This window comes from Petaurus breviceps, unplaced genomic scaffold, assembly GCF_028583685.1.
Source record: "Petaurus breviceps papuanus isolate PSGF00001 unplaced genomic scaffold, PetGlider_PUasm1.0 186, whole genome shotgun sequence".
Taxonomy (NCBI): Eukaryota; Metazoa; Chordata; class Mammalia; order Diprotodontia; family Petauridae; genus Petaurus; species Petaurus breviceps.
This window is the reverse complement of record NW_027185798.1, coordinates 20,676,651-20,688,042: the sequence shown is the minus strand read 5'-3', so window position 1 is coordinate 20,688,042 and position 11,392 is coordinate 20,676,651. Positions and strand designations below refer to the sequence as shown.

The following is an 11,392-nucleotide window of genomic DNA, read 5'->3' as shown; positions in this document are numbered from 1 at the left end:
AAGAGGGAGAGCCATCCACAGAAGAGGGAGAGCCATCCACAGAAGAGGGAGAGCCATCCACAGAAGAGGGAGAACTATTTACAAAAGAGGGAGAACCAGCCAAAGAACAGGGAGGGCCATCCAAAGAAGAGGGGGAACCATCCCCAGAACAGGGAGAACCAGCCAAAGATCAGGAAGAATCTGTGAAAGAGCAAGGAGAACCAGCCAAAGATCAGAAAGAACTAGCTAAGGAGCAGGGAGAACCATCTGAAGAAGACAGAAAATCTCTAGAGTCAACTTCACGCCGGGGTTCAATAGGAAAGCAGAGAAGCTCCACAGAAAAGAGGGACTCCAGAAGTGAAGCGAGAGAATCCTCAGAGGGACCAGCAAAGGAGAGTGGATCAGCAACAGAACGGAAAAGTTCAACTGCAGGACAGCAAGAACATGGAGAAGAGCAAGGAGAAACTCCAGAGAGGTCACAAGAACCATCAGTGTCTGCAGTAGAGCAGGAACAACCACCCACAGAGAGGAAAGCATCAATAGAAGGCAAAGAAGTCAGTTCCCTGGAAGAAAGCATCATACTCCAAGAGAAAAGCAGCCAAAGTCTCTTCACAGATTCTCCAGGAGAGAAAGTTGAAGTAGAAAGCAAAGGCTCCAAATCAGCCTCAGAAGTATACCTCCCAGGTAAGTAAGATTGTATTCTCTGACTTATTCATTTTTTATTGACGCTAAATGTCTTTCCTAATACACAGCTATTGGACACCATTGCTGCACTTGATATGTATTCTAGACTTGCCAAACATTCAGCCCCTCAGCATTGCCTCTTCAGGATAATAGTTATTTGCTGGGTCTTCCTTTTGTGCTGGAAATCCATTTATAAGGAGAAAATCTGACCACATTAAGAATAGAAGTAATTCTTCATTGACTTGCTATAGATTACGACAGCTGGCTAGCCAGGGGAGAATTCATATCAGGAAATGCAGTGAGAACACCTGAGCTATGAAATGCCAGGGAATTGTGGGTTTTTAAAAATTCCTTTAATTCCATTTCTAAAAGAGATTTTAAACTTTTGCTCTATGAAGAAGATGTTGTGTGTTGTGACAAAATTCAAATTGGGCTACTTCAAGGCCCTCAGAGAAGAAAGACTCTATGGCTCACCACAAACCCATCAATATGAGAGCCATTTCCTCTTGAACTTTATTTTCCTAACCTGTTTGGTGAGGTCAAGATCACATCAGAGCTTGTTTATTTTTTAAATTATACCAAAAGGTAATGGACTCAATATGCAGAAAGAGACATATATTTTTGGACTTGGGCCGTGGGGGGGATTGACATTCCTGATTATGCATATTTTGGGTTTTATTATAAAATTTTTAGAAAGTAAATGTTTGGGAATTGAAAAAAAATTATACTATCCAGCTCTGAGGTCCCACAGCTCCACTAACCCTAAATAGGGTAACCTAGTTTAAAAAGCAGCAGCCAGGGAGATTGGTGACTCAGTCATATCAGCCTAGTGTGGGGGAAGACCTGGTGGATTTGGAGTCAAGAGAGGTTGGCATTAGAAGCCCATGCCCTGGGTTTCCTAGCTATACAAAATTAGGCAAGTCACTTAAACTTTGTGCCTCTGTTTCCTTATCTGCAAAGTGTATGTACTAATACTTGTCTAACCTTTCCTAAGATCCTCAAGTCAAGTTTAACTTTTGGCACATGAACTCTCAGTGTTCTAGGCAGTTCTCTGAGATTCTAGGTCACAGAGTTTTGATCTAGTTGGGAGAGGGAGATCCCTTCATCCATAAAATAACAGGTCTAGTCCTTAATCCTATCCTATAGAAATGTGAGTTTCTCCTACTACTATTATGTGATCTTCCTTTGTCTGGGCCTCAGTTTTCCCAGCTGTAAAATGGAGTTAATAATGCTTGGCCTCTCCTTATCTCATAGGAACAAAGATAATATAAGTAGCAAGTGATCTTGGAATTATCATTAATAATCACAGTTATTGAGTAATCCCTGGCTGCTGGCATATTAATGACAAGTCTTAGGCTACAAATGAAAAAATAACTCTCTAAGGAAATTTTTATCACCAGGATGTGGGTGATTTCCCACACTGGAATACTGGAGAATAATCACTGGCAAGACTTTCATCTTTCATGGCAACCAATTAATTGGTGGTTTCCTTTTACAATTTTCAGAAACTAGAGACAAAGACACAAGGTGTGAGCCCAGGAGTCAGCTAATAGATGGGAAGCCATGGTCAGGTAACTCCATCTTTAATTCTCCCTTAGCACATAATTACATTGGGTAACAAAGACATTGGGAAAGAGAAGCTACCGACTTGTCCCTGTTCTGCTCTTTGGTGTTCTTCCAGGAGAGCTCTTAACTTCCGACCTGAGTAAGAAGTATATGAAATACGGAGAAAACGGAAAGGCTTATTTGGTCTCTGAAGACCCCAGGTTCTCAGGTACCTGATGATACAGAGTCCAGGGTGGGATGGATGATACTCAGTGGATGGATGGGTAAGCAGGCTAACTGATTCCTGAGTAAATCCATTCCCAAGGGTTGTGACCAGCCCCTGTTCACCTTCTTCCTCCACAAGTAGCAAAAACAAATTCTTTTTGCAACCTTTTCTTCTCACCTGATTGTTTTTGGGTCATGGTGATATTCAAGGTCCAGTCATGTAAGATACCTAGTACTTTCAAAACATTAAAAAGAGAAGGGGAGGGAGAAGGGAGGGGAGAATTGGGCAAATGTTTTAGGAATGTGTGTGTGTATGTGTGTGTGTGTGTGTGTGTGTGTGTGTGTGTGTGTTGTAAGTATAGGCTAAAGTCAGCAAAGCACAGTGAATAGAAAGCCAGCTTCAGAGTCAGGGAAAGCTGAGTTCAAATCCTTTATCTAACACACTGTATGATCCTGGGCAAGTCTCAACCTCTTAGTGCCCTAGGAAACTCTCTAGTCACTGAACAAGCATTTAATAATAATAACAATTAGCATGTCTATGGTACTTTAAAGTTTGGAAAACATTTTATTAAGTACTTAACCATGTACTGGGAGGGCTAGGAGCAGTGGATAGAGCACTGGTCCTGGAGTCAGGAGGATCTAAGTTCAAATTCAACCTCAGACACTTACTAGCTGTGTGACCCAGGGCAAGTCACTTAACTCTGATTATCTCCAAGGTGGAGGAAACCCCCTATATACTGGGAACTATCCTAAGTGCTCTTGGGGATAGAGAGAGGTAAAATCCCTGACCCTGTCCTTAAGGAGCTCACAGAAATGATGCTAATCTGCATTGGAAGAGGGAGTTTCCTCACATAGGAGTTAATAAGATCACAGGTCCAGTCCCTATCAAATGAGATAGCATAGACCAAACCATAAGGCTCTATAAATATGCTGCTATCATTATTATAATTCTTCCTGGGTACATGCCCAGCTGGAATTCAGTACTTGCCTGCCTTCTCCTCAGCCTTGGGGGGATTCCTCTCTTGACAACATTGCTTCTGATTCCAACCAGGGCTGTGTCCAATAATGCGCAGAATTCGTAACCAGCAAAGGTCAAAGATAAGGAGCCCATTCACCAAGAACTGCCTGACGGTGACACAGTTTGTTCAGCTCCTGGATATGTTTGTGGGAGATGGTGTCCCTGCTGGCATCATGAAGAAGTTCATCAGCTTTTTAAAGAAGAATTACATGGAGACACAAGAAGAGAAAATCAACAACTTGGAGAAGGTGAGAGTTATGGGGAAAGTATTGGGAAAGGTCAAAGTTTTGAGGAAAAGACAACTTGTCATCCCAAGCCCTGCTGGTTTTCATTTCCTCTTTCTTTTGGTCTTTTTACTACCCCCCCCCCCCACACACATACATTTTGTCACTTTATTTCCACTGTTATTCAACAAGCAGGTCCACTGAGTCACTCCAAGCCCAGCTCTATAACAGTAATGAGCTGTTCAAGCCCAAACAAACTAATGATACTTGGACCTTTAATTCAATCCAAAACAATGAAGTCTAAGGTAAAATATCTGAAAAAAAGTGTTGGCCACTGCTAGCCTAAGGTGTGCACAAAGATACTAGATTCAGAGAAGGCACAGAGCCCCAAAGGTTTATCGAGTTCCTGTTTTGCAGGGGGGCTCTGACCACCCAAAAACTGTTTCATTTTCACGATGTGTTGTGGTAGAATTCAGTCAGACCACCTCTAATCCAAGAATAGACATTTATTGAGATTGATGCTGCTCATAAAGCTGGTTCCAAGAGGAACCAGCAACTTCAGAGAGAGCAAGTTGGATTTTCATAGAGTAAAGATGCAATTAAATAACAGAAATTATGAATATTAAAAGGCGGGGGAGTTTGTGAAGGGATTAGGTAATAGAGGAGGGGTCTCAACTATGGTTCCGTGATTAAACATTCGGTCAAGCTGTCCTCCAACTGGCTAGTATTGTAGTCCTATCTGGTCAAGATAGGTCATTAGATATTGTGGTCCTGTCTTGGGTTAGATGGATGATATGATTGTGGCTGAGTACAAGTACATGCCTATTTCTCTGGGAATGGGTCTGCAGGCAGTGACCAGGTAGAAGCAGTAGCTGGGTTCCCATCATATGGACAAAGCTGCTGTTTCTGTGGAAACTAAGAGTTCAGGGACACATCTATTGTTCCATTCAGCAGTGAGGCATATACAAAGAAGTTAGGACATTGGGGGAGGGGGGGTAGGTAGGTGCAGGGGGCCTGCTGTTCAGTGGGGCCAGGCCTATAGTGAAGTTAGAATACTGGGACTGGGGGCAGCTTTATTAGGATTCAATCAGATGGGCTTCAAATCATCTATCAACCTGGAACCTTTGGGTGGTGAAAGCACTTCCTTTAAGTGACTCACATAATCGATGTCTTTATTATACAGAGAAGGTGGTTCTCTTCCCACATTTTGCTGTTATTCAATCATTTTTCAGTTATGTCCAATTCTTTGTACCTCGTTTGGTTTCTTGTTTTTGTTTGTTTGTTTTGCAAAGATACTGGAGTGGTTGGCCATTTCTTTCTTCAGCTCATTTTACAGATGAGGAAACTGAGGCAAATGGGGCTTAAATGACTTGCCCAAGGCCACACAGCTAGGAAGTATCTGAGGCTGAATTAAAACTCAGGAAGATGAGTCTTCTTGACTTTAGGCCCAGAACTCTATGCACAGCATGACCTAGCTGCCCATTCTTCCCGTATTAACATGTTCTAATCCAATGTGAAGATTTCTATATGTCACCTTTCTCTTTAGATGTAGATTCCTTAAAGGCAGGGATAGTGTCTGTCTTTCTTTGTGTATCAGCACAAAGCTTGACACCTACTAAGCCTGTGGTTTGACTGATTGACTGCCCACAGTCCCTGATTTTCATCTTACGAGAGCAACAGCGAATGGCTGTCATTTTCCTATGCAGAGGTTTACAGTCATTTTCCCTCTTTCCTCCTCCTCCTATCTGGCTACTCCTCTGTCTCCTTTGCGGGTACTGCATCCATGTCATGCCCTCTAACTGTGGCTGTGCCCCAAGGCTCTGTGCTGGGCCTATTTCTCTTTTTGCTCTAAATTTCCTTGGACATCTCATCAACTGCCATGGGTTCCACTAGCCATTTCTCTGCAGATGACTCTGAGCTCTACATGTGCGATCTCAGTCTCTTGTGAATTTCCCTTGCACTGGGTGTCCCATCGGCATCTCAACCTCAACATGTCTAAAGCAGAACTCATTATCTTTCTTCCCAAAACTCTTTCCCCATCTGAATTTCCCCATTACTGACAATGGCACCACTGTCTTCCCTCTATCACCTAGGCTCCGAATCTTAGGCCCATCCTCAACGCCTCATTCTCACTCCCCCAAGAATTAAATTCATCAACTCAGCTACACTGTCCCGTTTGCTCGTCCTCAAACACAATATTCCATCTCCTGTGTCTCTGCCTTCAGATTGACTGTCCTTTGTGCCAAGCACGCTCCATCCCCTCATCTCTACCATTCAGTTTATCTGGCTTCCTTCAAGGATCGAGTCAAATCCGCCCTTATACAGGAGGCCTTTCTCAGTCTCCCTCCCCTTCATGCTAATATTTCCCCTTGTCTAATTGCCTGCCATCTACTCTGCATCTGCTCACATCTACCTAGTTATTTGGCAGCTGTGAGTTGCAGTGAATGGAGTGCCTGGCCTGGGGTCAGGTAGGCTTGCCTTCATGAGTTCCAGTCTGGCCTTAGACACTTATTAATCGTCTCAGCCTCTTTGCTTCACTTCCCTCATCTGGAAAACAGGGAAGAAAAAAAAAATGAGAAAAGAAATGTACGTGACAATTTTGTTGTATATTTGAAAGGAATAGCAAGTTGTGCATAGTAAATTTGCAGTTTCATTGCAATGTTTTTATTGTACTATGGAAATGCTCAATTTATCCCATAAAGTAAAAATAAAATAAATTTAAAAATAAAAAAGTGAGTTGGAAAAGAAAATCACAAACCACTCCAGTATCTTTGCCAAGAAAACCCCAAATGGAGTCATGAAGAGTTGGCCACAGATGAAAAAATGAATAAATAGCAGCAACAAATCTAGTTATTTATCTGGTGTTTTACCATTAGACTGGCTGCTCCTCAAGGCCAGGGACTGTCTCTCCACCTGTTTGTGTCTTCCACACACAGCACAGTGCCTGCAACATGTTGTTGTTACAATCTTTGTGATCCCCTGGACCATATTGTCCGCGGGGTTTTATTGGCAAAGAAACTAAAGTGGTTTGCCATTTCTTTCTCCAGTGGATTAAGGCAGAGGTTAAGTGATTTGCCCAGGGTCACACAGCTAATAAATACCTGAGACCAGATTTTAACTCAGGTCTTCCTGACTCCAGGTCCCATGATCCATCCACTGAGCCATCTAGCTACCTCCACCTTTAACATAGTAAATACTTAATAAATGCCTTTTGACTGACTGGCACTTATTAAGTGCCTGCTATGTGCTAGAAGCTACTGTGGTGACTGGGGACATAAAATCCAAAATTAATCAGGTCTTCCCTTAGGAAGCTTACATTCTCTTGGGGGAGACAACATACATATGATATATAGATAGATTGATATGTATATATATTTATGTGTGTGTATGTATGTAAAATATAGTGACTGAGATTGGACCCACGATTCATAGGGAACTCCTATATGAAAAAAATACCCTCTGCCAATACATGCTGGCAACTTCTAACCTCTGAGAGATGGCTGGAGCTTTGGGATAACTAGTGACTTGCCTGGGTTCACCAGCTAGGATGTGTCAGAGCAAGGACTTGAATTTGGTCTTCCTGGTACCAAGGCCAGCTCTCTATAGATCACATTATGCTTTGTCTCTTGACATACAAAGTAACATATAAAATAAATACGAATTGATGTTTTTTGGTGTCATATTTAGTCCAAAGTGAAGTCATCTCTGTGAAGGACACATGATCTGCTGGGAATCATGCCTTTGCATCCTCTGTAATCCCCCTTGCTTCCTAGATTCATCAAGAGACCATAGAAATGAGAAGGAAATTACTCCTTGAAGCCCTCTTTCAGAAATGGGATAATGAAGGCTCTGGCTTCCTGGAGCTGCATGAGATAGACAAACTTCTGTTTACCTACAAGGAAGGCATGGAGAAAGTATCAATGATGAAAGGTAAGGTGCAAGGCTTTTTGGACTGAGACTTGATGCATTAGTGAGTCTAGCCAATCACCAGCTATGCTTCATGTTTCCCAGTCACAATAAAGGGCCCCCTACTCAGGAAAAATACTGCTGAGGCGGACCCTAGAAGAATCCAACCCAGTGTAGGTCCAAAGGCAAAACCCAAGTCTCTGCCCCAAAGATCCTTCAATAATCAGATTCATTCTTTTTCAAAGAAATTTGGTCCCTATTTTCTTGACCTGTAAAGGTATGTAGGATATATATATGTACATGCATGTATGTATGTGCATACACATAAATACCACATATATATGTACATACATATATAATGTATGTGTATATATGACGTGTGTATGTGTATACATACGTATATGAGGTTAAAGGATCATAGATCTCAAACTAGAAGAGACCTCAGAGTCTAATCCTTTCATTTCACAGTTGAGGAAACTGAGGCAAACAGAGGTTAAGTGACTTGCTCAGGTTCACACAGCTATTACGTGTCTGGTACAGGATTTAGTAATAGAAAATAATAATTTAATTTAATATTCAATTTAGTAATAATAACATCCATTATATAGCACCTACTATGTACCAAACTAGGTGCTTTACAATTATTTTCTTATTTGAGCTTCATAACAATCCTGGGAAGTAGATATTATTTTTTATCCTCATTTTACAGTTGAGGAAACTGAGGCAAACAGGGGTTAAGTGACTTGCCTGGGGTCACACAACTAGTAAGTGTCTGAGGCAGGATTTAATAATGATAAATAATGATTTAATAATAATTTCATAATAATTTTTAGTGCCTACTATCTGCCAAGCTCTGCACTATGTGCCTTACAATATTTTCTCATTTGACTGTCATAACAATCCTGGGAGATCAATGCTATTATTATGGCCATTTTACAGTTGAAGAGATGGAAGCAAACAGAGGTTAAGTGACTTTTCCAAGGTCACATAGCTATAAGTGTTTAAGGGAATCTCTGAACCCAAGTCATATGTCCAGTGTGTATCTGAACAAGAGTCCCTCTGTGATACTCCCAACCACCAAGACTCTTGAAAGATCTCTAATGCTGTCTACCTCACTGCTTCAGTGGTAATTGGTGGACTTAGATTAAATTTCAATTATCCTTCTTGTGGACACTATGACATTGGACAAGTCTCCTCCCCTTGATAAGTCTCAATTTCCTTGTTTGTAAAAAAAAAAAAGGGGTGGGGTGGGGAGAGAGCTCTAAATCCCAAGATCATCATATTTAGCTGAAATCAGCTTTTCAGCCTGCTATGCCCACTGCTCCCATTTGAGCCCATGAGGATCACACAAAGCAAATTGAAACTGGCTTCCAAATGGCGGCTCTTGAAAAAAAAAACCTAGACCTGTGATTTTACTGGGGGATTGAATTCCCACAGCCCAACACTTTCCTTGCCATCGAGAGTCATAGCAAATGACAAGGGATGTGGCGAAGATGAAGGGTCTTACCAAAAGGCATATACAAGTGTCAGAGGCAGGATTTGAATCCAGATCTTCCTGACTCTGAGGTCTACTCCCTAACCATTACACCAGCCTGCCTCTTGCTCATTTGCTAGCCTCCACATGGTAATCCCTCCTATGACTGAAGAGTGAAGTTTTCTCAATCAGCCAATCGTCTCTTCTCCAGTGAAGATGAAGGGACATGAGAAGAACTGAGGTATTTTCTTTGTGATGCTGCTGACAGCATTGTAAATAGATCACTAGCCTGATTGTGTCTGAAAGGGAGCCTTCATGATTCTGGGCACTGGGCAAAATCGGGGCATTATTTCTGGCAGGAAGGTGGACAGGGAAAACAGCCAGTCTGAGACAGGGAGAAGCCCATCTGTGGACTCAGGGGTGGTGGCCACAGGCCCCTTTGTTCTTGCTACACGTGAATAGCTAAAGAAGCTTCCTATGCTCAATTCTGTCTGTAGAAGGGACTCTGCCCAGGGTCTTCATTCCGTTCAGTCGCTACATAGCCCATTTCTGGGCTTGGGATTTCTCTTTTCAGCATGGCCGGTTTTAGAGGTGGCTGCCCATAGAGAGTGTATTCTGGGCACAGTATAGCTGGAAAGATGCTCATGGCTTGCTTGGACAGCAGGGTGTCCACTGGAGAGTAAAAAGATTCAGTACCTGAAAGAAAAAATACACAGAATTTGTGTTTCTTTGGTGCTGGCCTCTCTGGAGTTGGACAGAGAAAAGGGATGGATTTTAGGGTACGAATTCTATATCCTAGAATGGCTGTTGATTGTAGTCAAGACAATCGGTGAGATCAGAACCATGAGCCAGTAAGGAAGACAAGGGGTGATTACAATGGTAAAGGTCATCAAGCTGAGATCCAGCATTGACCTCTGGACAACTTCTTTGTGGTGTGCTCCTTCCCCCATCCCTTGCCCCTGGCCTTTTTAATTTTTAGAACTTTGGGTTTGTTTACCTGTGTGTGTTTTAAAAATCACAATCCCTTCCTGATACATGTTATCCCATCTGACTATCCCCCAACCCCTTACCATGAGAGAGCCAAAGATAGAAAGGACCTTAAGAAGCCAAATCCACCTCCCTCATTTTATAGATGAGGAAACTGAAGGGAATGGACATGGAGTGACCTGCCCAAGGAAGTGCAGTAGTATGTGACAGGATTTGAACCCAGGCCCTTTACTGCAAATCCATCCAATTCCCTTTTCCACTGTACCAGGCCATGACAAAGAAAAGCAAATGTATACAACTAATCAACAAAACAGTATGTGCCGCATTCTGTACCCTTAGTTAACCTCCTTTCTCATAACAGAAGGAATGCTTGTTAATTTCTCTGTTCTCAAGGACCAAGATCATTCATTCATTCAATCAATCAATTCATCAGTAAGCTCTTATTAAGTACCGATAATGCACCAGGGACTGTTCCAAGGGCTAGGGATTCAAATACAGAAATTAAATAGTGCCTGCCCTCAAGAAGATTACATTCTATGCATCTGAACTCAATAACTTTTTAGTGCTGTTTTTGTTTACATTATAAAACTCATATTTATATAATATAGAATCTATATAATTTACAATTATAAAATCATCGGTTCCAATGATATTTGGGGTCTGCTATCTTCAATCCATATTATAGCTGTCAAATATTCTCCTGAAAGGCAGAGGAGTAAAGAGAAGTAAAGTCTTCTGACTCTGGAGTCGAGGCTTGCTTTGGAATCCTAGCTCTTCAACTTACTCCTCCCTCTTGGCCTCAGTTTCCTCACCTGGAAAATCAGAAGTTTGGAGTAGATGACCTCAAAGGTCACTTCCATCCTTGGATCCATGGTTCTTGGTTTCTCTGAAATCTTCCTATTTGTTATTTCTTATGGTGCAGTTCTACTCCATGACATTCCATTCATTTCAGCTGTTCCTCAGTCAATAAACATTTATTAAGTGCCTACTATATACTATTCACTGTATTAGCCACAGATGATACAAAAAAGAGGCAGAGGACAGTTCAAGAGACATGCTCAGGGAGCTCACAGTCTAACGGAGGAGATGCCAAGCAAGCGAATGTGCCAACGAGCTACATACAAGATGGACTGGAGACAATTAACAGGAAAGACACTGGAATGAGAGTGGCTGGGAAGGCTTCCTGCCAAGGCGGGGTTTGAGCCCAAACTTAATGGACGCCCATTTTCCTCCTCAGGAAAATGGGATGAGGCCAGCCCCTACCCCCAGGGTTGTGATGAGGAATGAAGGAGGTAACATGCAAAGAGCTTTGCAAACCATTATGCTCTCTCTCTCTCTCTCTCTCTCTCT

At 42.1% G+C, this 11,392-nt stretch overlaps 1 protein-coding gene across 1 annotated transcript in view; it reads left to right on the top strand.

Moving 5' to 3' along the window:
* EFCAB5 (EF-hand calcium binding domain 5) overlaps positions 1–11,392 on the top strand; it is a 131,669-nt gene that overhangs the window by 83,470 nt on the left and 36,807 nt on the right. The window contains exons 8-12 of the mRNA XM_069089740.1: positions 188–667; positions 2,176–2,234; positions 2,345–2,437; positions 3,485–3,699; positions 7,449–7,605. Of these exons, the coding sequence (XP_068945841.1) occupies positions 188–667; positions 2,176–2,234; positions 2,345–2,437; positions 3,485–3,699; positions 7,449–7,605 (1,004 nt within the window). The remainder of the gene's footprint in view (positions 1–187; positions 668–2,175; positions 2,235–2,344; positions 2,438–3,484; positions 3,700–7,448; positions 7,606–11,392) is intronic.